At 52.6% G+C, this 24922-nt stretch overlaps 1 protein-coding gene across 1 annotated transcript; it reads right to left on the bottom strand.

The window, feature by feature from the left end:
- Nucleotides 1-371: 371 nt before the first annotated feature.
- FOSL2 (FOS like 2, AP-1 transcription factor subunit) lies at nt 372-23992 on the bottom strand. Its single transcript, XM_043917470.1, has 4 exons — nt 23097-23992; nt 13082-13333; nt 8049-8156; nt 372-5701 (listed from the first exon to the last, which is right to left on the bottom strand). Exons 1-4 carry the CDS (start codon nt 23196-23198, stop codon nt 5180-5182), a joined length of 984 nt encoding a protein of 327 aa, XP_043773405.1. The 5' UTR covers nt 23199-23992; the 3' UTR covers nt 372-5179.
- Nucleotides 23993-24922: the final 930 nt, after the last annotated feature.

Here is a 24922-nt window from a genome sequence, read left to right as displayed (position 1 = left end):
ATTGAAACAAAATCCAAAGTGCCCCCAGGAAGGGACAGCCCTGTGAACTGTTAGTGGCTAGCACTTAGTAGTACTTGGCAGCTAGCTGAGAATCAGGCCCTAAGAAGTGGGAAATAGGACTGGGAGGGATTGGAGAGGGTAAAGAGAAAGAAGCATGAGAAAGGAGGTGGGGAAGGTCTAAGCAGCCCCACCCCCAGCAGCTCACCTTCTAATTCTGCCAAAAGAGATTCCCAGGGAGTTGTTCCCTGCTTCCCCATTCCCAGTAAAAAGACCAACTCTGCCCACGGAGCCAAAGGTAGAAAAGCCTAGAAGGAAAAAAGAGAAGTGACAGGAAAGATAGGAAGACAGAATAAACCAACCATCAGAGGCTCTTCAATCTTAATTCATTTTATTCTACAAAAAGCTACTCAATGGAAAGTGAAAAAGCTAACAAAAAAAAAAGGAAAAAAAGTTGTAATATGTTCTTTCTTCCATAGCAGCAAGCTTTTTCTAACAAGCTTTCTTTAGTGCAAATACTGTAGGCTTGTAATACAGTAAAATAACAAAACAGAACAACAACAAAACACCACCAGAGATGCTTCAGAGCTGAGCTACTCCTCAAATTTCAAAACTATACAAAGATTTTTGAGCTCATAGTCCTGCCTGGAGAGGCCTATTTAGAAGCCTTTCCAATGGGACCATTTCACCAATACTTAAAAAAAAAAAAAAAAGACAAGGTGCTCAGAAAGATAATTAAATTCCCCATCAAGCTGTAGGAATCTTGTACAACTTTTTTTTTTTTTACCTCCAGAATCTTAGAGCAGTCTTTATTCCACATCATCAACATACCTCAAATACAGATGCACAAAGCTTTTGATTTGCCACAATATACCAAAATACTATATATACATCTTTCACTTCAGAAAAGACACCCTGATACCTATTCTTTATACAAACGTGAAATTTTTTCTTCCTCGACATCAAGTAACCACAAACTAAAATAAATGGAATAAACTTTTAATCATACACAGAAAATAATTTTTGAGGAACAGAGCAGGATCTTTCCTTGTGTTCTCTTCTAACGTAGAGTTCTTGGTGACCACTGTCCCCAGAGGGAATGACACACCATCTTTAAAAACAGAACCTTTTTTTATACAGTTTATACAGCACAAGTCACAAATCATTTTAGAAACAACAAAGCATCATTAGCCTAAATTTAAAAAAATTATAAAGAAGAAAGAGAGGGAGAGAGGAACTGAGCATTTTAATGCTATCTGTTTCTATTCAGGCTACAAAGATGTAAACATTTAAAATAAATAATAAAATAAATGTCAATTACTTCTCCCCCTTCCCTTCCCATGCCCTGCTCAAAATTTGACCCAGCTCCTCCTGAACATGTCAGCATTAGAAAATTAAAACCCTTTGTTGATGTACAACCAATATACTAGAAGCATGAGAAGATGTCAAATAGGTAGTGAGGTGACTGGGTTTCCTTTTTAAAAGGTGCAGGAGGACCATGGGCACACCTAGAAATGTATACACACACACACACACACACGCACACATACACACAACCCGTCAATAAATAGTGAGATGCTGGCTTTTAAGATTGAATGCCAAGAAGACTCAACAAGCAGAAAGTAGCAAGACCACTTTACTTAAGTTTTTAAAAGAAAGTTACACACACCACATATCCTATTGGTCCACAAATTCTATAAGGACTCAGGTTAACCATCTGATGAGTGCAAAGGAGCACATCACAGGGAAAACAAATTCAGAGGTGGGAGGATATTGTAGGGGGTGGGTCTTTAAGAACAAACCTCAGACTGAAGGCAATCTTGCCTTGGATCTTTGGAGAAAGACCTTCTCACCTCCAAGTGTTTTTGTTGATCCATTAGTGGTGGGCCTTTAATAAGGGAAGTCCTCATCACGTAGTCTCACCCTAAAGAGAGTATATATATATAAAAGTGCCTAACAGTGCCTGGCACATAGTAGGTGCTATTCTTTTCCTTCTTCAAGAGGCCACATGGATGTCTGATCAAGGGAGGAAATCAACCTAAAAGTTACAAGGTGAGATTGCAAGTACTGTTGGTCCATCAAGGAAAGGGGAGAAAAGTCCCAATGCCTGTAAGTTGAGCTCAACCTTAAAATGGAGCCTAGTGGGAACAGAGAGGAGATCCCTTCCCCAAAGCCTGAGAAAGGGAACCAGTAGCCTCTGATGTTTCCTGGCTTTGAGATGCTTGTGTGATGGGCCACAGTGAAGACAGCTGGCCAGTCTCACAGGCAGAACAATTATTTCTTCCTGAAAACTTCCCCGGTGAATTCTCTGCTTTGAGTTGGCTCTGGTAATTGCCTAAGCTTCACCTGGGATCGCCTCTCTGTCCTGTGTCAGCAGCTGTCCCCATCCACTCAACAGGAAGAGGGCTATTCCCAAGAGGTGGCCAGGTGGCCAAGGGGACTGTGTGTTTCACACCAGCCTGTCAAGGAGTGCCTGCCCTATGCTGTCCCAGAGCTGCCTGCAGCCCAACTGGAGTCCACACCAGTTGCCTCACGGCTGGGGACACAGGGGTGCACGGGGTTCCCTGCCCAAGTCCAAAGGCTCCCCCTGCCACTGCTCCTGATGAGGAGGAGAAAGGAAGGAGGGGGAAGCAGCAGGCCTGGTGTCTGGCAGCAGCTTTAGAGAACCAGCCAGAAGGCAGTGACTGAGGATATGCCTATGAGTTACGAGTGAATATTCAGTCTTCTCCAAATAACCTCTGGCTTTGGGGAAGCCAAACCACCTCCGAGAGAAAAGTTAGAGGGTCCTGAATAGAAACACAGCTCAGAGGCCTCGAAGTCCTGCAAGTCGGCTGGTTTCTTGCTTTCTGCTGGTCCCAAAGCCAATGCAGTTTGAAATCTGAACTAAAGCCAGACTCCATCTCAGGAATGTCCAGCCTGGCCCCAAGTCACATGCCGGGGCCTGCCTTGGGATCAGGGCTGTGCAAAGCGGGGCACAAAGGGACTTTAGAAACAAAACACCAGAGAGCAGCTTCATTTAAGAAATATATAATACATATATTCAAAAAGAAGTAAATAGCTCCCAGTTGGCCACAAATACCACTTGAGATGATTAAGTCTTTCAGAGCTGAGTTCACCCCAGTTCTTTTTGCCTGTCTCCTGCTACTCCTAGCCGACTTCTGTGTCCTTGATTAATCTGAAGCCAGAAACCCAAAGGCCCCATCTTATTAGGAGTGCCCCTCCCAGAACCTCTGGGGAACTGGGGGGCAGCGTCACAGCCAAGGAATGTGGGAAATAACATATTTAAAGCATTTTGGGAAAAAATCCTGTTTCTTTTAGTCTCCTCTCTTTGCAAGCCCTACCCCTCCACACATCACTCCCAGGCATAGTGGGCTGTGTATTTTAGGCATTGGGCTGTTCCATTCTGTGTGTCTAGGGCATGGCAAACGAGTAATGAACATTAAATACCAGCCGGCGTGCCAGGCCTGGGTCTGTGAAGGGAACAGGTGAGCAGCCCTGTCATCGCTTTTTCTCTCTCTCTCTCTCCCAAGTCCAACTTTGAGATTTAACCCCCACTGGGTTGATTTAAATAATATCTATATAGTTTTAAATTATCATACAATGATCTCTAGAGCTGAATCACAATAGCGGGGCCTCCCTCAGAGCACTAGCCCAGCAGAGGCCAAAGCTGGAAGACCAGCCTTGGGGAGAAAAAAAAGGCTCCAAGGGGTGGCAGGCGGGGACTCCGCGGAGCTCTGCGGAGCTGTGCTCCCGGGGACTGGAGGACCCCTTTTCCCCATCCCCCACCCCACGGGAAGGGGCAGCTCTCTTGCAGTGGGATTCATCTCTGATTTCAGCAGCCCCTGGGGAATGGCGCGTAAGCTGCAAGCCACAGCAACAGCTCTGGGCCAGCTGTTCACAGCCGGCTGGTGGACCTGGGGAGCACACTGGGGTGAGGGGGCAGGGGAGTGTAAGAGAAAAAGCGCGAGATCCATCAGGTAGCAGATGACCACAGAGGGTAGCACGGCCCAGCACCTCGGTGAGAGGCGAGAAGCAGGCGCTGGGGCTGCCGCGAGGCAAACGCCACTCCGACTGCCTCCCTCCTTCCTCCCCCGGCCTCTCCATCCACAGCAGAGGTGATTTTGAGGCTTGGGGAGGGCCCACGCTCATTAAACCTCCACGGGTGGCGTCGCCCTGAGAGGCAGGCTGGGGGAGGGTGGAGCCGGCAGGGACTTGGAGTGATGTGTGGCTCCGAGGAAGGAAGGAGAGAAGGGTCCGGGGCAGAATGACGAGGCGGTAATTACAAGAGACGTCCTACTCAAGACACGGGTGAAGAGAGGCTGGCTGGGACACAACGTGTAGTTCATTGGCACTATTCCTGGCCATTCCCGGCCTGGTAATTAGGCATTTGGCAAACCCAATCCGTGCCCCAGCTGTCTCACTCACACCCTGTCTTCTGGCCAAGCTGCTCCTCCAAAAGCCGTCTCCGAGGATGGGGAGGAAGGGTCCTCCAAACCTCCTAGCGATGGTGGCCTCTCCTGGAGAGCTCAAGGAGCCCTGCTGGCAGTTCCGGAGATGGTGGTGGACCAGAAGTGTCAGAGGAGGGAAGGTTCTGTATTGCACATGGACTGTCCCCTTCTGGACAAGTCAGCCCCAGCCAAAGAGTCACCCTGCTGCCCCCTCTTCAGAAATGAAGAGCTTTACTATTCAGACCACCCAGATGAAATGTCATGGCAAATTCGATAAAAAACTAAGAGGAAGTGAAATTGACACCGGGGGAAGGAAGGGGCAAACAGAGGAAAGGTGAAACCAAAAAGGCACTGAGCATGCTTGGTGGGGCGGGAAGGACGCCATCACTCCAGAGACACGTCGGAACCAAGGGACAGGAAAGGTCCACACCAGCTTCAAGCTCTTCAGAAGCCAGGGAGATGCCCGAGTCCATCAAACCAAGTTCTCCAATGTTTTTCAAGAAACAGGATTTGCTTTGCGAGACGGACGAGGGAGGAGGAGGTCCTGTGACATCCAAGAGCTCATCCAAGTCCTCTGGCGACTCACCACCAAATCCCACCTGGGTCTCCTCAGGGCCAGGAAGCTCTCTGGCAGGGTCCCCCTCTTCCCCTCATGGCCCTGGAGTGCTGGAAGGTGCTGGTCCCTGGGCAGGAGGCAGTGACGAGGATCCCCACCCCCGCCCCTGGGAGCTGGGTTACAGAGCCAGCAGAGTAGGGGAGTTCAAGGAGTCTGATGACTGGTCCCCACTGCTACTGCTTCGGCGGTGAGCCTTGGAGCAGGACTCAGAAGGCGATGCTGGCGACTCCTGCTCCAGCACGCTGGGGTAGGTGAAGACGAGGTTCGAGGTGCCCGGAGTGATGGCAGGAGTGGAGGTCACCACGATGGGGGTGTGCAGGGGCTCCTCGCCATAGAAGCCCCCAGCAATGCTGATGGGCTTGATCACGGAGCGCTGGGCCTTGTCCAGCCCCGCTGATGAGGACGAGGGGCTGTCCTCTTCCAGGGGCTCCTGTTTCACCACCACGGCGCCGACCCCTCCACTGGCCCCGCCGCGCAGGGACTGCAGCCCGGAGGCTGGCGGGGACCGGCGTTCCTCGGGACTGATCTTGCACACGGGCCCATGGGCCACCAGCATGAACTCCAGCTTCTCTTTCTCTTTCTGCAGCTCGGCGATCTCCTTCTGCAGGCCTGACTTCTCCTCCTCCAGCTCCTCCGTCTCCTGCAGGGGAAGAGGGCTCTGTGAGGGATGGTAGGGGATGGGCCAGGGGGTGTCAAATCTGGGTGAGAGAGGGAAAACCAAACACGGTCCTCAGAGGGCTGACCATGAAGCTAGCGAGCTCACACCCGACTGCTTCTGGGCCACCTGCATGTTCAGGATTCCTTCTGTTTCCAGAACTCCAGATTGAGAGGAGAGGTAAGTCAGCTTGGAGGAAGGGCGAATCAACCCTTGTAGTGGCCATGACTGAGTGCTGATATGAAACTGAGTTTCCAAGAGGTTTAATCATTTGCCCAATGGCACAGAGCAAGCAGATAGGGTAGCCTGGATCTGACTCCAATGTATCTGATTGCAGAGTCCACGTGCTACTATGCTTTTCTGTCAGGACTGCCCCCGGTACCCCAAGGGGGTGAGTAATAGTGAGACCTCTTGGGGGAAGGGAGCAGAGCAGGCAGCTGCACTCCTCTCCCCCCATGGCTCCTCAAGCCCCTCCAGCTCGCCATGGACATATTGACACTGAACTCTGAGCCGCATGACTGGATATTTGCCTGCACCCACAGGCCTAGGAGTAGCTGGCTTGTAGGAAGCGCTCAACCCATCCCACTGGATCTTCCCTGCCCCTCTTCCCTTTTTTTGCTTTAAGTAGAAAGCCTATGCTTCAGGACTCACAGAACCCCAGGAGAACATTCAGTTCAGCCCCCATGCTTCAACAGATGAGACCAGCCTGAGTGGGCAAATAAGGCCAGCAGGGACCCTCTGCAAGGACCTCAGCCCCTCCTTTCACACAAAGCCAGAGAAGCAACAGATGCATGTGGTGGCAGGGGGTGGGGAGGTCGTCACGGAATTTATGGAGAGGTACGTGTCACCAGCCTCCTCCCCACTTTTCCCGAACACAGATTCCTGTTTGAGAACGAGATGACATGGGCCAGAGCTTCGCTAAGCAGAGTACAGCATATTCCGGAGTGAAAAAAACTTTCCATCTGTCTCAAGGGTCTGATGAACGTCATGAGCTTCTGAGAGGCTTCCTGTGCAGGATGTGGCTCAGGGGCCTGCGTGGCTGGGTCGTGGGGAGGCGGGGGTGTAGGGTGTGAGGCTTCAAGGGGAGAGAGGGGAGGAAAACCAAGGGGCCTCGGGGGGCAGGCTATTCTGGGGCTGGTGGCAGAAGCACCTGGGGGTAGACCCACGGGGATATGGATCCTCGAAAGGTTAGCAGTGGGGAGGGCTCTCTGGGGGTGTCTCCCGGGGAGTGCTGATCACTAATGGATCCGCCCCACCTGGCATCGGAGAGCTCCCACTTCTCCTGCCGCCTCTAACACCTCCACAGGACACTACTACGGGCATCACAGAATTCACCCAGTACACATTTAAGGCCCACGAACGAGGGCTCCGGGATGGACAAAGGGAAGTGGAAGCAGGGGAATGGTAGCTGGGAGGATTAAATAAAATAATAGGATGTGCAAGGCCACTGCAGTTTCCAGAGCTCCAACCTGGCTGCTCAGTGCAAGGACCGCTGACACAGTCCACCTCATCTCCTTACTTGGAAAACATTCCACCCAGGAAGAGTCAGTCCTGGCTCTGGGTTTCCTCCACATGGCCCCTCCTGGAGGGAGTTACGTGATGTCGGTCAGGTCAAGGTTTGGGGAGGGAAGGGCGGGGCTGAGGGCCCCCAGGTGGGGGCAATTAGGCAGCGGGGGAGAATGACTCACAGGGCAGAATGAGGTACCAATGAGGTGACAGCTTCGGGCTCAGAGCAGAGGTGGGGAACCCTCCCGCCCACGGAGGATATGAGAAAACCCCAAGATAGTACAACTCAGCTGGCTATGATCCATCCCCATGAGACCCAGGGAACGCCAAGACCCTGCAGAGGTAGAGAAGCCCAGAGAACCAGATGGCTGAAGCCAGGCTGGGCCCATTCCTGCTGGCGGCAGGCAGGCAGGCATGGGGGCGGCTGGAGCCTGGGAAGAAGAACCCTGGAGTGGGCAGGCCTGGGCCTGCCTGTGTCCTGGCGGGCAACGGCGACACCCTCTGCCATCCCTTGCCCAGGAGCCCCAGCAGGTCTCAGCACAGGATCCTTCGGGTGCTGAGGTTGACAGGGTGCCAGGCCCAAGAAGCTCGTCCAGTTCTCTCTGGGTCCAGGCTGGGTGATAAAGGCCAGCTCCCTTCTCCCCATCCCCCCTCCTTCAAATCAGGGCAGGGCTGACCCATGTGCTCAGAAGAAGGAATGCTTCTGCCCACACTAACCCTCCTGTCAGTCACTAGGGGTAAGGGAGGGCAGGGAGAGGTCCGGGAGCCCTGGGGTCCCAGCTCCAGCCCACCCAGGAGCGCGCCCACCCCACGCAGGGCTCCTCACCGCCTGCAGCTTCTCCGTCAGCTCCCGGCGGCGGTTCCGGCACTTGGCCGCAGCCAGCTTGTTCCTCTCCCTCCGAATTCGACGCTTCTCCTCCTCTTCAGGGGACAGCTAGAGGCCAGAGCCAAGGATCACGGTTAGGCTCGGGAGCGTGACTCGCCAAGGTTTTCCGCTTTTAACCGGATTGTAAGTAGGGGAAGAAGCCCTTCTGGGACCGGGCGGCAAAGGAGGAAGGCAAAAGGAACGTGGCGCAGGGGCCCCAGAACATGTACCTCACCCCAGTTTGGGTGCCTGGGGGTCACCGGAGCACTCAGAACTAAACCCCAGCCCCCAGAAGGTGATGTCACATGTTTGAAGGGAGAGCAGGGTAGCCATGGGTCAGAGACTCACCAGCCCAGGCATGATGGCGGCATGTGTCATGTCGGCCCTGATTCAGTGCCAAGAGCTGAGAGAATGAGCGGGGACCGTTCCCCAGAGAGTCCCCTCGTGCCAGGCCTGGCCCCACCCACTTAAGCAGCTTCCTCCCAACTCGGCCTAATTACTCCTCCCCAACACTCTGCCTGCTCTGCAAGCCTCATTATCCCCACTTGATTATGTAGCTGGGCCCAGAGTAAGAACCACCCGGGGTGGCGGGGTAGGGGGGGTGGTCATGTTCTCTTGCCAGAGGGCGGGAGGAAGAGCCACCCCATTCCCAAATCCCTCTGCCAGCCCTCAAGTGCTGGCTGCTCGCAGTTCAACCCAGAGGACTCACCAGTGTGCCTGGCACAGTGCTGGATTGGGCAGGATGGGGAAAAAGGAGGAGGAGCCCTGGGGCAGGTTAAAACCCTGCTGCCCACCACACCTACTCATTCAACCAGCCAGCCCTTCAACATGCCACGCATGGTTTGAGAGGTTAGAGATGTGTCAGCGAACCAAATGAACAAAAATCCGCCTGCAGAGCTTATGACCTAGCTGCTCACCGGGAAGCTGGTTAGGGGCCTGCAGCTCAGGCCAGAGGGCAAGAACTCTGCTCCACCAGCAGGGCTGATACTCTGTTTACCATACAGCCCTTCCAGAGGTGATGTGAGGAGATGGCTGTGGGCCAAGGCAGGAAGGAATTCAAAAGGAAAGACCCCCTCCTTCAGTGATCAGACCCTGACAGCACACCACCTAGGTGCCAAGTGATGAACTGGTGGCTTAGAAGATTCTGGGGGCAGTAAGGCCCAAGTCCTCCCCTCAAGGGACATGTAGGGAAAAGGCCAAAGCCATTTTTGGAGGGTTTGAGAGAGAAGCCACCCCCACTGAGGGATGCTGTCTGGACCTCCAGCCAGGTTGCACGTGAGGGAGCCACTCCGTGGGCTGTGCCCAGGCCAGAGTCCCCAGGAAGCTGCCTGTAGAGCAGGGCATAGCATCACCGTGTCCCTCCCTAGCATCATCTGTCCTTGCAGCGGCCTCCACATGGGGCGCACTGACCTGAGCCCATCCAGCTGGTAACATTACATTCCTGTTAGTCTTCAACCCTCTTACAAAGGCCGGGTCTTTGAGCCCACACTGGATCCTGGCTCCACTTCCCTCCTCAAGCCCCTGCTCCGCCTTCCCGGGAAAGCTGATGGCTCCATGGTCTCTCTCCTGAGATGTGTCAGGTGGCTCAGGGCCAAATGCAGATGTGGCACTTCTGGGAGGACCCAGACAGATTACTGATCCTCCGAGCCTCAGATCCTCATTTGGAAAGTGGGGTTAATAGGACCTGCCCTGCCTCCCACGAAGTTTCTGCAGGGATCAGATGAGACGCAGTGTGAGAGTCCTCTCTAAACCAGAAAGTGCTGGAAAGACGACGACGCAGTCCAGAGGTCTCCTCTCTGATACCCTTGCTGCACTCACTGAGCAGCAAATCAACCAGACACCCAGAGAACACAGACTGGAGCACCCTATTCTCTGTGGGATCCCAGAGGATCACAGGCTGAGGTCACAAAAGGCCACTTGGCCAAGGCCCTGAATACCTGCCACTCCAAAATCCATCTCAGCCTGAGCCCAAGAGGGACCGAGAGAGCCTGATGGCCCTGTTATAGCCCCAGGTTCAGGGCTCAGCATCAAAAGGCTACCAGGGCTCCTGGTAGCACCCCGCTAGCACCCCACTCCCTCACTGATGAGCGGCAGACAAGACAGAGAGCTGGTCCTGATCCACTTCTGCCTCCATCCCCCCTGGACAGGTTCTGGCCTCCCCAGTGCCTTAGAAGTTTCTCTCCTGTCTGGTGAGGTACAGGGCAACTTGTGGGAGCTCCTGGCATAGGAAGTGTTCAGGGGTGGTGACAATATGGTTACAGCATGAGTGTGTCACACCACCACGTAGCCACCCACAAGCCACACACACCCTCCCTTCCCTGCCACTGCTGGCCTCAGAGGGAGCCTCTGGGGCAGGCCCCGGAGGAGGGCAGTGAGGCACCAGGCCAGCGCCATAACAGCCTCTGCCCCCTGGGGGAGGCTGGGAAGGCGGAAGTGAGCCTCAGAGAAAAGACCCTAGAGCTAGGAACCCAAAGAGCCAAGTTCTAGGATGCTGCTGCCTAGGCTTCCTCCAAGCTGCCAAATGATGGTCTGAACTCCTAATTGACATGGGATAAAATGTTCCTGGCTCTCCTTCTCTCTCAAAAATGGAAGGAAAGTCTCCAAGGGCACGCCTGGGTGGTGTGATGGGAAAAATCACAAAGCTGAAGGTCAAAGGGAGTGGATGCCAGTCCTGGAAAGGGAGTGGATTCCAGTCCTGGCTCTGCTGCCACTCACTGCTTGAGCCTGGGCAAGGCCCTTCTTTCTAGGCCTCAGTTTCCTCATCTGTAAAATGGGTGCAGAGGGAAATTTAGAAAAGCCAGTCTCCAAAGTCTCTTCCTCTCTAATCTTGCAAATTTGGTGTGACCTGGGTCCAGAAAAAGGACTTCCCTGGTAGCTCAGATGGTAAAGAATCTGCCTGCAAAGCAGGAGACCCGGGTTGGATCCCTGGGTTGGGAAGATCCCTTGGAGAATGGAATGGCTTACCCACACCAGTGTTCTTGCCTAGAGAATTCCATGGACACAGGAGCCTGGCAGGCCACAGTCCATGGGGTCGCAAAGAGTTGGACAAAAGAATGAAGAGTATTTAGCACATCTTGCTTGGCTGTCCCGCTAACCTGGTAGTCCCTCACAAGACTAGCTTGTAAAGGATAAGGGGTCCTTTACATACCAGGAGAATCCAGATCACCAGTGAGTATAAAGCTTGGTACCCTGAGCTCCCTGAAGGAAGCACACTTATAGAGGACACTGGGATTGCTGCTACTGCATATTTATAACTACAAGTATGGAAGCAGCAGTGTGGGGGGATATTGGCCACTTGCCCCAGGAGCAAAAGCCCAACAGGACCTGGGAACTGTGTGTTAGTGTCTATTACACACATCTCCCCATGTTGCCCCTGCACAGGGTCCTGCCATTAAGAGAACAAGCCAACAAGTAGTGGATACAAGGCCCAGCTTTGTCCTCAGAGGAACGGGACTCGTGTGAAAGCGTCTGGTTCCTCAAAGCAGTGATCCTTGTAATTCTAAGTGTCCTGGGGACTAGTAGTGGGCTTCCCAGGTGGCACTAGCGGTAAAGAACCTGCCAGCCAATGCAGGAAACATAAGAGACCTGGGTTTGATCCCTGGGTGGGGAAGATCTCCTGGAGAAGTACATGGCAACCCACTCCAGTATTCTTGCCTAGAGAATTCCATGGACAGAGGAGCCTAGCGGGCTATAGTCCATAGGGTCGCAAAGAATCAGACACAACTGAAGTGACTTAGCACACATGCAAGGGGAGTAGTGGCACTGGATCCACAGTTATCCACTGGGCACCACGTCTGAAAGGTCCTTGTATTGGAAAACTGTGGGCCTGGGGATCCCACAGTGGAGGTGGACAGTGGCTGAAATGGGAAGGGGTTCCAAAGCTGTAATCGAAGTATTTCTCCAATCTAACATTTCAGTTGAAAAAGGGATTCTGCCACTAAAGAACTTCCCTTCCTTGGACTCACAGTGGCATGGTATTGTAGAAAGAGCACTGGAGAGGGGTGGAACCCCAGAGGCCTGGTTCTAGACCACACTTCCCCACTCACTGGCCAAGTAGCCCCAGGTAGCTGTTTGGCTGTGTCATCTGTGAAGGGGGACAGGTAGGGCTCTTACAAGGCTCATTCCCTCCTTTCTAGAATTATGCACGACTCTGATTTCTCTTTTGGGAAGCCAGGGGCCATCACTGCCCTGCTCTCTGTTAATACAGATGACGGGCCTTTGGAGTCTTGGGCAGATGCTATCTAGAGAGCATAGGCCCCGCCCCTTTCTGGCATCCCTCCCAGCCAGGTTGGCTCCTGCTCAAAGCTAAGCCGCTTGAGGGGAAAAAAGGCTGCTGTTGTCTGACCCCCACTCCCCCGCATGTGCCTGGAGCTTAAGGAGCTGCGCAGACTCCAAAGACCCCAGGGTCCCATATGCACTTCCGGAATGTGTATCCCAGGCACTTGAAATGGGCTCCAGCCTCGAGTTGGAGGCCTGGGACATGGAGGGGTGATGGACACACCATGGGCAGTACTGGCCTGCAGGGGGGCCCCTCTAGGACAGCTGGGTTCTTGCCCATGTTAGATACTAGGAGACACTTAAGGGAGAAGCCCACAAAAGCTCCCAGCCAGGGTTCATCGGCTACTTGTCCCACGGTCCCTCTGCCAAGGATCAGAGGATACTGCTGTAGGCAGGTCCTAACAGTCCTACCCATGTGCTGACACCTCATCATTCACCATGTGCTTTCCCACCATGATCTCATTCCAGTGGCAGCAAGTCCTGGCTGGCAAAACACCATCCCCATTTTGCAGCTGAGGAAACTGAGACTCAGAGATTCTAAGGGACATGGGCAAGATGCCTGACTCTCAGGTCGCATGCTCTGCCTCCAAGGATGAGGGTCCTGAGTTCCTTCATCTCCCCAGTGCTCCCAGAACACACACCCTGCTCCTCACCAGTCTGCAGGAAAACACTCTGCATTATAAAGCCACTAATGTGGCTCCCGAACGGAACTGTACCTGCTCATCTCTCCTCCTGCGGCCCACCGTGGTGCCAATGGTCTTGATCACGCCGGGTCTCGGGAGGGCCATGTGCCCGGGGACAGAGGCCAGGCCCGGCAGCGGGCTGTAGGGGTGCGAGCGGGGGTATGGGCTGGACATGGAAGTGATCACCGTGGGCTGCACCATCCACTGCAGATCCTGGCTGGTCGTGATGGCGTTGATGGTAGGGATGAAGGCGCTGCCTGAGCCAGGCATATCTACCCGGAATTTCTGAAATGAAGAGGAAGACAGGACTGAGCCAACAAATACTGCAAAACAGGCCAAGCCGAGATAGGAGGCCAAAACCAGCAGAAAGTAGGGTCAGTGCCTGGAGTGCCGAGGTCAGGATAACTGGGCGGGCTTCCTGCACATCCAAGAATCAAGGGGATCTTAACTCTTCCACGTCAGATCCACTCCCTGACTGAGGTCCTGGAAACTCCATCCCCCCACCGGCTCAGGAAAGATGTGGTCATATCCCCAATGGCTGCCAGGACAGATGTGGTCCTCAGCAGCTCACATCCCAGCAGGCCCTCTTTGAAACCCTCCAGGCCAGCTACGCCCCCATCTGCAGGAAAGCAGGCCTCCCATCTTGGCCACCTGAGCCTCTGGGTCACTTGCTCTTATTCCCCAGGTACCAGCTTAGGATGCTTCGAGGAGACTTGCAGACCAACTGCTCTACAGCAACAAAGATCACCAGGAAGCTTATCATGTCTGCTTCTGTTACTTTCCAAACAGTTTCATCATGGGGCTGTGATCCCATTAGGGTCACATGAAACAGGGCCATGAAAAGATGTCCCCTGACCCATAAGACTGAAAGTGGTAGCCTTTGCTGCCAGACTTCCCCTTGCTGTCCTTGCCCTCCTTGACCTTCACCCGCATCTTGAGAGACACTGCGTCTCTCTCTACCCATTCATGTATCTATCTATCTGAGCTCACAGGCGTGCCTATGGGAAACTTTGGTGCTGCTAGATCTGAGTTTTCTCCCTGTCACTTAATTTATGCCCAGACCACGTTGCAGAGCCCTGTGGAACATGCTGCAGGAAGCAGTCTATTTAAAATATAACATGATGACAGAGTACCAAAGCTAAAATGGGCCATGCTCCTCAGCAGCTGGGCCTGACCTTCCTTCAGGGCAGCTACTAGAAAGCGAGGAGGAGGGAGAAGGGGAAGACCCCCCCCCCCACCTCAACTTCCAGATTTTCAAGGGAGAGCCCCCCTCCTGGAATCCTAAGCCTCAGATGATTCCTGTTCCCACAAAAAGGTTCTGCACATCCTTTCTTCCCTAACTTGGGGGATGAAATGATGACAACAGTAATAACTAACACTTACTGAGCACTTACTAAATGACAGGCGCCACAGTAGTGTTTAACCTAGATTATCCCATTAATTCTCCCTCTGAGGTAAGAACTACCATTATCTCCATTTTAGAGGCAGAAATTTAGGCTTAGAGAGATTAAGTAACTTATCCAAAGCCACGTTCTAATAAGCAGTGGGGTCAGGATTCAAACCCAGTTCGGTCTGACAGAGAGGCCAGGTCTCTCCCACACAATGCAACACATTGTAGAATTGTTTTTCCAGTCTTGAAATCCAGCCCCAAGTGCTGGTATCCACCCCCAATGCACCCGGACAGAGCATCAGGGTCATTCCCACCCAGGGTCCCTACAGACCTTCCCTCCCTCACCCAGGAGGCCCCACAGGTCTGTTTGACCCCAGATGAAAGCCCACTGACATTAGCACGGATGCTATAGCATCCCTGCTCTTGCAGCCTAACCAAGATTAGAAGTATCAGCAGCAGTGGCAGCTGACTCTGCCATGGTCTTTGCCCCTGGTGACGACATCTGTGTTCCTCTGTGTAAATAAAGTGAAGCTTAGAGTACTTCATTGCAGCTCAGGGAGCTGGGGACTCTTCCTTGCTCACTCCCCTGCCTGACCCCAATCTAGGTGGTGGGATGGGGCTGCCTCACCTTCCAGACTAACCTGGATGAAATGGATTCTGGGATTCTGTGAAGTTGCCAGCACAACGGATTCTGGGAGGCAATGAGAGCTGCCCAGTGCAATGAATGGATTCTGAGTCATGTCCCAAGGCAAAAACAACTGGGCTTTTTATCAGGAGCTGACTGAAAAGTAGCAGGTGTATCTGAGTATGTGTGGTGTGTGTGAAGGAGGGCTGGGTGCAGTGAACATGGAAGGATCCAAGTGGGAAATGATCTTCAAGAAGGAAAAACAGACAACCAGGGCTGGCCATAAGGAAGAGGGCATTGGGAACACATGAGCAGCTAAGTGTGTGCAGAAGCACTAAAGCCCAGGCAGCGATGTCTCTCTTTGGATGCTGAATTGGGAGGGAGGCTGGGAGGTCATCTGAGTCAGGAGGCCTGGATGTGAGACCTTGGTGAATCACTGGGGACTCAGTTTCCCTGTCTGGAAAGGGGAACAGTAACACCAAACTCTTTGCACTATCACAAGGATTAAATAAGGAGCTACTTGTAATCACAGGCTATGAAAGCACACCAGTGGTGCTCAACCCTGGCTGCAATATTAGAATATTCTGAGGAGCTTTTCAAAAATACCAATGCAGGAGCCAGGCTTACCATTAGAGTTCTAAAACCACTGTTTTCAGGTGGGGTTCTGATAAGGTGTTTTAAAAAAACAAAACAAAACTAAGGAGGTTCTAATGTGCAGTCAGGGTTGAGAAATGATGCTCCAAATAAATGGAAGGTGCTATCATCATCATCACAACGACGACGACCATCATGGCCACCATCACCATCACCACCACCACATGCATTGTCATTGGAAGTGTCTGTGGGAAGGGGTTGCTCCTGGCAGAACTGCCAGCTTCTCATTCATGGGAAGCACCCAACATTTTTCTTGTTTCTCTCCCCGAGTCAGGTTCTGGGTTTGAAAGACATCCAAGGCATCTAATAGGACAGTTTAATATCCTTCCTTGAAGGGGTGGGTGGCTGTCAGCTTTCCTCTCAGGAGAGCACCCAAGAAGTTGACTCCTCATTCCAACAAACAAAAGAGCTCCCATTTCAGGCGAGGGGAGGAAAGCCAAAAGCCTGAAGCAAAGCTGAAAAGACTAATTCTGCTTAGGACTAAGTGGCAGACTCTCAGCCCCTCTCAGGGGGTCCTCCGGTCCACTCTCTCTGTGATGGCAGGTCTACAGAAGGCCGTGCCCGGCCATCAGCCAGATTCCCTGCAGCAGTAGCTTGGTCTAGACAAAACAAGACGCAATAAAAACAAGGCAGTAGGTAATAACTGCCTCTAAATGCATGTACAACTCGTTTCAGAGGGAGGAAAAGGCATCTGGGTAACACACTGCTTCTGAACTGCAAGGAAAACAATGTCCCAGCCCCAGAGGGGACTGAGGCTCTGCTAAAGAAGTCTTTTGTCTCCAGCAGAAGGCTCTCTGAGACACACACAAAAGTTTTTAAGTGAGATCTGGCAGATTTGTGTTTTGTGTCAACTCTGAAAGTATTTTCCAGAAAGTGACACGGGTTGGAGTGAAGAGGTGAGCCTCAGAGTTTGTGGTCCCAGGAGTTAGCCTGGCATTTTTCTCTCCCAAGGACCCAAGAATCAGTCACATGTCATGTTAGGGAGAAATTACAGTTCTCTACCAATGAGTTAACACTGAACAGAAACCAAGATGGGGCTTCTCAGCTGTAGGTATAGGGTGGTTTGATCCCTGTTGTAGCACCAACAGGAATGTTGGTGTGCTGGGGGTGGGGGGCTAGTGGAGGGAACCCAGGGCCCTCACTTGACCCCCCTGGGGCTCTCCACTCCCTTGGAAACGCCTCCTCTAAGGACAGCATGGAAGGTGCTGGATGGCTATGTGGTATTCCAGTCTGGCAGAGCCTCCAAATGCTTTATTTAACTGTGTCATCCTGTTGACTTCTGGGTGGGCAAGAATGCCTATAAAAGGACAAATTGCCCCCCTCCCCCCAACCTCCTTTGGCAGTTTGGCAAACTTTTGCTGTAAAAGGCCAGATAGTAAATATTTCAGACTCTGCAGGCCATAAGGTCTCTGTTGCAGCTACTCAACTTGGGCACTGTAGCGTGAGTACAGCCGCAGACGAGATGTAAACAAATGGGCGTGCCTGTGCTCTCTTAAGCCCTATTTACAAAAATACTTGGGCCATAGTTTGGCGACCTCTGTCCTAGAAGATTATTCTCATCTCATAAGCTCAGGTTGAGGGGAAAAGAATTAAGAGAGGAAATGAGAAAGCAAAAAAGCAGAACCATTCTTCTAACCCAGGGAGTCAAACAATGGACTCTCACTAGACAGCGTGAATCTCCAGAACCTGAAGCTGAATGTTGAGGTTACAAGCCTTGATGCCGGTCTTTGGGCAGCAGAACCTCCTTATCCTGAAGCAACCTGAATTTAAGGGAGCCTTGGGGCCACTCAGTAAGTATGTGTATCCTCCTGCTGCCTATGAGAAAGCTCAGAACACGGGGCCTTTAGTGTTACCCAGCTTCATCAGATCAGAGAGGTCCCTACAGTCCAGAAGTTGCTAACTTGGGGAAATGACCTTTCTGAACTTTATAGGGCCTCAGGTTCAGAAAGATCTAGGAAGTAGGGTTTGCTTTCCTGCAGACATGGATGTGGCAGGGCCTATCCCAGAAACTCCTGGGGTGAGGGGCCCAGAAGTGGCATTTAAGATGGAATCAGAGTTGGTGTTCAGGATCCATCCCCTCAGCCAGGCATTTCTCCACCAGGTTGACTCTTGACTGGGCCACCAAGCACTCAAGTCATCAAAACCCTGAATACCTGGGACCTGCCTCAACAGGTAGAAATGATTATACATGTCTGAGAAGAGACTGGGTTCTCTCTCTTAAGAACCCCTTTTTCTGTTTCCCAACACAGGAAAAGGAAAATTCCAACATCCAGGAGACTCGCTTGGGAGAAGAGGAGAGGGCAGGGCGAATGCTGCCTCAAATGCCCCGGAATAAACTTGTTGAGGTTCAGTTTGACTCAAATGCTCTGTACTTTTACTAAATGTGGGGTGTTCTCCAAAGGCTTCTCTGTGGAATTTGACCAATTTTCATAGATTTTATATGCGACATCACCTTGACCTTTGACCTTTCATTCCTGAGGATCAGTACTAATGTCATCATGGAAATGGTCCTCAATAACTCATAATTCCCCCCCCACCCATTTTCCAAGTGATCTGCCTCCTGCCAGGTTCACTTGAACGAATCACATTATCCTCCTTCACCTAACTGCTAGGGTGAAGGACAGCAAAGAAAAGAAAAAAGCAAGGAAAAGAAGGTGATCAATACCGAGTTGTCTACCAGGTTCCCTGATGTCTTTCCTTCCAGGGCCATTTTGGACAGAAATTCCACTCCAAAGCAAGAGGGAATTCCCTCCACCCTTCTGTAGACCCCCACTCTGTACCCCCACCAATCCTAAGACAGCTCTGCACTCCTTCGGAAGGGCAGGCCATCTCATCCTCTCTACAACCACAGCAGGTGAGCACAGCCAAGTCATTGCCCCATAATGGGGGTGAGATGGCATTGGATAAGACGACTCTTACACTTTCCCTCTCTGGCCCAGTGAGTCCAAGAGGGACAGAGTTACCAACTGGGGATGGGAACAGATTTATTTGCCTCCATCAGGGCAGCTGCTGTCATTTTGAAATGCTGTGGCCACAAAAGATGCCACACAGCATGGAAGAGATGTAGTCACAAAACACTAATTCTTTTTCTTTCTTTCAATGGATAGACGAGAAACCTAGCCTCCTGAATTCTCAAAATCAGTGCCTTTATTCCTCTGTAACAGGCCAGGGGTGGGGGTTGGGGGGGGGGGCGGAATCGAAAGGTCTAGGTGGCAGAGGTGCCTGCTTTGGTGTGCCTTGTCTTGGCGACTGCTCTCCCAGGAAGACTCTTGAGATGGAGACCAGCAGGATTTGGGGTCACATCCTGCTTCGGACCCTGCCAGATCACCCAGACCTCACACATCACCCTTGGTTCCTTCTATGCCAGATCTTTTGATAACTTCCAAATATTAAATTCACCCTCAAAAGACAAAAATATGTTAGGAGGGAGGGTTTTCAAAAGAATTTGCTGAAGCCAAAGTAAAATCTTTCTGAGTCTGACTAATAGCCACAGCATCCAAACAAGAATTTAGTCTCCTAAAGGAACGATTATGAAGGGGACAACAGCTGATTTGGATGCGTAAGTTCTGGTGTGTTTGTATTAAGACAGGAAAGAAAAAAACAGAGGCTCCTAACTCTACACTCACCTTGAATAATGAGGCAGGCAGAAATAAAGCAATGGAAATGCACTGAGGGGGTTGGATAGGAAAATTCAACTGCCACTCAGACAAGACGTGACTGCCGCTTCACCCCACTCACTTTGACGAACCAGTGACACTGACTTCCACCAGCAAGAATCAGCGGAACAGACAAATTCCTGGGATAACATTTTGTCTGATCCTAATCTACAACATCTGTGAGATCAAGGCAAAAAAATAAAAAGGGCACCATACCCTTAATATACAGCTCCCACCATCCCACCAATTCTGAAGACCATCTCCTCAAACAATTTCCAGTGTCCTACTACAAACAATATCAAGAAAACAAGCCTACTGAATTTGAAGACATTGTGCTGGCAATGGACAGATATAAAAATAGAAAGAAAAAAGCACTCCTTTTTCAACCACGCTTTATTTAGAACAAAATAAAATTAGAAAAGAAACTGCATTTTGGAGTCAAGCAACTCCTAGTTAACCACTGTTAAATATATGGCATTTATTTGTCCTGAATTAAAAAGAAAAAAAAAAAAAAGTCCTAAGAATTCGGAAAACTCACCAAGTTAACACTCTGTGGGGCTGGAAAAATACATTCCCCAGATAGTTCTTCTAAGAATGTCCCGTAGGGGGCACTAGAGAGGCATGATTGGGGCTGACACAGTCATTTCTGGTAAAAGTTCTTTGATGTGAGGAATGTCCCAGCCTGGTACAGTTGGCAAAAGTTCACTCTGGGGAATTTTGTGTGTGTGTGTGTGTGTGCATGTATGTGTGTCTGTCTGTCTCTTGGAAAAGAATGGTTGCCAAAGAAGAGAGTTAGTCTGGTATTCCTTGTTTCCAAAAAGGAACTGTCCCTTTTGATTTATTTTCACAAGTTATCTGAGAAACAGACAAATGGCAGCCTTGGAAAAGTTCTGGGTCTTGTTTTTGTTTTGTTTTTTCATTAAAAGGGGGCCAAGCTGATGAAAACAAGTTATGAAATGACCTATGTTTGTGTAACTGGCTGGATTGCGTAATGTTCAGGGCCTGAAACCGTGAGTCGAGCAGTCAGCCAGGGCATATATCTGGGAGGTGTTTTCCTAGGAAAGTTAGGAAAGAGAGAAAACAACAATAAAAAGAAAAAGCCGGGGGTGGGGGTGGGGGTGCAACTATTAGGGGCAAATCAAATCACCAGTGACCAACGTCTGAGATTAAAACTATAACTGGAACAGGAAATATTTTTCATGCTTCAAGTTCCTGCCACATACAAGAACAGAGGTTTTAACAAAGAGTTATCTGCCGCCCCCCTCAAGTCACTGAAACTCACGGCCATGTGTTAAGACCAAGCTTCATGAAGTGAGAAGAAAGTACTAGGCTGAGTAAACAGCAACAAATTTCTAAGGAATATTAGACCCCACAAAAACAAAGAGAGGAGAAAAAAATAATATTCACTTGCCCAAGGTAAAACTAGAGCTCTTACACTGAGCTGCCACAAAAGGAGGAAGGCCCATCACCAACTGCCAGGAAAGTCTCTCCATAAAGGAAGCTAAGAGAAATAAAGTGATTACAGGTTTTATCTGGTATGCAATAAAGTTACCTTGAGCCCGGGTGGGGCCACAGACATGTGAAGTAACAAAAGCTTCTCACGTCAGCTCTTAGGACCACAGAACAGCTCTGCTCCCAGTTACAGGGATGATGGAAAAACCCTCTCCCGTCCTCTCGCCACCTCCTCCCTCAGGAGTGGACAGGCTGAGAAACTTGCCCAAAGCGGCATTACCTTACCAATCCCTCTGGTTTAAAGGCGCCTTGCTTGAGCTGCTGGGCCGAATGGACAGGCACATACGCAAGAACCCCGTGCACCAGTTATTACTAATTGCAAAATCCTCATGTGTTACAGCACGCTAGGAATTAGCCAACAGCTGCTTTTTGCTTCAGTAATGAGGCCCCATTACACTCTGCTGGACTGAGTTCTCTTCCTTCTTCCTAGCTCTGGTTTCCTGTCTGATTTTCTTCCAAAACAGGGAATTGCCTCCACTCACATCCTGGGCTCAAAGCCCTAGTGACACAGATTATTCAATCGGGGCACTGATGTCCGGTCTGACTTCCCATCCAGGCCCCAGGGTCTGAGCAAAGCCCGGCTGCAAGGTTGTAACATTTCAGTGATGACTGCCACAGAAACGGCAGCCAAAGGAGCGGATGAGAAATCAAAAGATTCCTTCCTGATTTGGAGAGGCAGAGAGGGACATTTTGGGGCTGTTGAACTGGAGAATGAGGGAATGGATTTCAAATGACTCCAACCCATTGCCTAATGATGGCTGGATTCAACAGAAACCACCAATGGGGCTGGAAAGCAAACAAAATCACTTTGGGACAAGATTTGAAACTCATCACCTTAGTGTTCATTATTAAGGGTGCATGCACTGACTGTACCCTCAATGCACTGACAAGGCTCTCTCCAGTGGGTGCTTATGGGGATACCAGGGCAGGTAGAGGGAAGACACGGAAAAGCCATTCTGAGGATCCACCAGGTATGGGGAACCACTTTGGAATAAGAGATCCCTCCTCAGTTACTAAAGAGAGCCACGTTTCCATTTTATTCTCCATCAGGGTCCCTCTTCCCTGGAAGCCCACCCCAGCCCTTCCTGGTTGGCTGGCTTATAGACGCCAAGGCCACCGCCTAACCAGAGTAACTCTTGCTGCAGTCAACTGGGCTAGAGACTCGGCAGATCCTGACCAAGACGGGCTTCAGGCTCTAGCAGCCTTGTTTGTTAAGTCAGCTCCCTCACAAGCCTCTGGGTGGGTGGGTGGGTGGGTGGGGTTGGGGGTGGCTGTTGCAGAGGGCAGGCAGCCCACCAGCACCACCAACCTAGCAGCACCTTTCCGGTAGTTACAGACAGAGATGGCAGGCACAACCCCTCCAGTGCAAACCAGTCCGCCTGCTTTAGAAACAAGTTATTTCTCGGCTTCCAGAACCATTCAGGAGCCTAGAGGAGGTCTCTCCAGCTTCCCTTCTCTCTGCAGCCGTCCTGGCCCCAGGTACTCCCCAGACCCCAAGGTGCCCCTTTGGGTGGCAGTTTAGGCTCCTAGTCCGGCCCTAACAGGAGGTGGATGGGCGCAGGGTACATAGGCGCACGCAGCCAGAGCCAATCAAGGCTGACCTCCTCCTTTCTGACCTTCGCACCTGATTCCCTGAGTGACAACTCTCGCCCTCACTCTGGATTACTTGAAGGAGTCCAACCAGTTTCCGAGTCCCCAACCTCTTTCCGAAATTAACTAAGACCAACGGCGGGAGAAGGTGCGGGGTCGGGGTGGGGGAAGAAGGAGAGGGCTTTTACGCAGGAATAAGTTCCCTAGATGTCGGAAGGGGCCCGTGCGTGAAAAATTGGCGGGGGGAGGGGGGCAGTCCACCAAGGAGATAGAGGGGAATGGAGATGAATTCCTGGGAGAGGAGGGAGGTACAGGCTTCTCGAAACGGGACCTGCAATTCCAGGAGCTTGTCTGGATACGATGTAGTGTGAAGGACAGGGTTTGTAGGCTCTTTCAGCCCACTCGCCGCTCCAGTTAAAAAAAAAAAAAAAAGTGTTGGCGAGGATAGAGGGGGTGAAAGGAGGTGTGGGCAGGAGTTGAGAATTCAGAACTTACAATGGTGGCCCGTAGGAATTTTCTCGCCAAACCGAGAAAGGTCAAAGAAAGCAAAAGAGGCAGTGGCGGCGAGAGGAAGGCGGGGGTCCACCCGCGCCGCCAGGTGCACCCGGGGCCCGCACCTACCTGCTGGCCGCCGCCGCCGCTGGAGTAGGACTCGGCGTGCGCAGGAGAGCCGCTGCTGCCCCGGGACGAGGTGTCAAAGTTCCCGGGATAATCCTGGTACATGATCCGCGGTGGGGGCCCGAGAGGAAACAGGGTGTTTTTCTTCCCCCGCCCTCGCCGCGGCCGCGCACCGGCTGCTGTGCGCTGGCTCTCTGCTGGCCGCGCCTCGGGCTTGTCCCCCTAGGCGGAGACACCCCGGGAACAGGGCCCCCTGAGCGCCGAGCGCTACACCACTTCTTTCCTGCTCTGCGAGCGCCGCGGGACCAGTTGTCCACCCAGTCCCTCCCTCTAAAAAGTCCGCGCGTCCCTCGGTCCCTCCCCTGCGCGCGCCCTCCCGCCCCCGCGCGCAATCGGAGCCCAGCCTGGACCGCCGGCTCAATCAAAAATCGGTAATTAAAAAAGAATGGGAGTCAACCCGGCGGGTCAACCCTGCCAGGTCTGGGGACCCCCGATGTCAGGGCAGAAAAGAAAGAAAAAAAAAAAAAAGGCAGAAAGAAAGGCAGCCCGCTTGGAGAAACTTCTATTTCCTCCTTTTAGAAAAGGAGCTGAGAATAAACTTCCTGTGGCCGACTCGCCGCCGGAGTTTGGAGCGGCTCGGACACTTGACTAGGAGAAGGCAGCCTGCGCCCGGCCCGCGAGGATCCAGCTGAGCCGGCGTGGAGAGGGACGCGGTGCCGCGGCTCCGGCGCCCGGACCTACACCCCTTCCCGGGCGCCCGCTCCCGGACGGGCCAGCCTCGCCCGTCCGCGCCTCTCTCTCTCCCTCTCTCGGTCCCCGCCGAGCACCGCTCGCTTGCTCGCTGGTTTGCTCGGAGCCCCAGCGCTCTGCCCGAGATGAGTCACTACAATGGCACGATTTCAACTCCACACTCTTTATTCTCCAGCCCCTGTACCTCACGTCAACCCGACTCCACCTTGCAGGGAGGAGCGCGCGGGGAGGCGGGGGGAGAAGGCCGAGGAGGAGGGGGAGGAGGAGGAAGACGCGCGGGAGGAGGCGGGCGCAGCGCTCCCCTATCTGCCCCGGCTCCTGGCCGCGCTGACGCCAGCCGCACACCCCGTGCGAGGAAGGAAGGCGGTGGCGGGGGTGGGAGCGGACCGCTGGCGCGGTTTGGGGGAGCCGAGACAGCCTGGCCCATCCCCACCCCCCCGGGCCACGTGCCCTTGGTCTGTTCCACTGGCGCACGTTGCCAAAGATGGTCATTTGCGTTAGAGGACGCGAGTGCGGGTTTCCTCGCTTTCGGGTGACGTGGAGGGAGAGGGATTCCCTCGCCGGCTCCCGAGAGCGCCACGGCCTCCCCACCTTCTCCACCGCCCGGGGAAGGGGCGCGGGGCGGGGCCCCTGAGAGCCGCCGCGCGGGCCTCGGCGCCGGGTTTCAGAAAATAATCACAGTCCTGAAGAGCTAGACGGGCGGTTCAGTGCGGCGCCACCGCGAGGCCGGGAGCCGGGCGCGCAGAGCCGCTCGCAGGGAGGGCGCGGCCGTGCACGGTCGTCGGCGCCCTTCGCGGCGCCACCCGGAGCAGCGGGCGCCCTGGGCGCCCTGGGTATCCGCGCCTCCCTGCGGCCGGGCCTTGGCGGGGCGCAACGCCGCCGGGCGGGACCGGCCTGCCTATTTTCCCTTCCGCGGCTGGCTGCCCACTGCTTCCCTCCCCCCTCCCCTTTTCGGCCCTGCAATTAATTTGTTAGGAGTAGCCTTGAAGACGAAATTAACCAGTCAAGACATTCCGGCCGCCCTCTATGCTGGGCAATTAGGACTCATCTAATAGGAGTAATCGGGCATTATAAGCAAC

This window comes from Cervus elaphus, chromosome 11, assembly GCF_910594005.1.
Source record: "Cervus elaphus chromosome 11, mCerEla1.1, whole genome shotgun sequence".
NCBI lineage: Eukaryota > Metazoa > Chordata > Mammalia > Artiodactyla > Cervidae > Cervus > Cervus elaphus.
The sequence above is the reverse complement of the archived record's forward strand: the minus strand, read 5'-3'. Positions and strand labels throughout refer to the sequence as shown.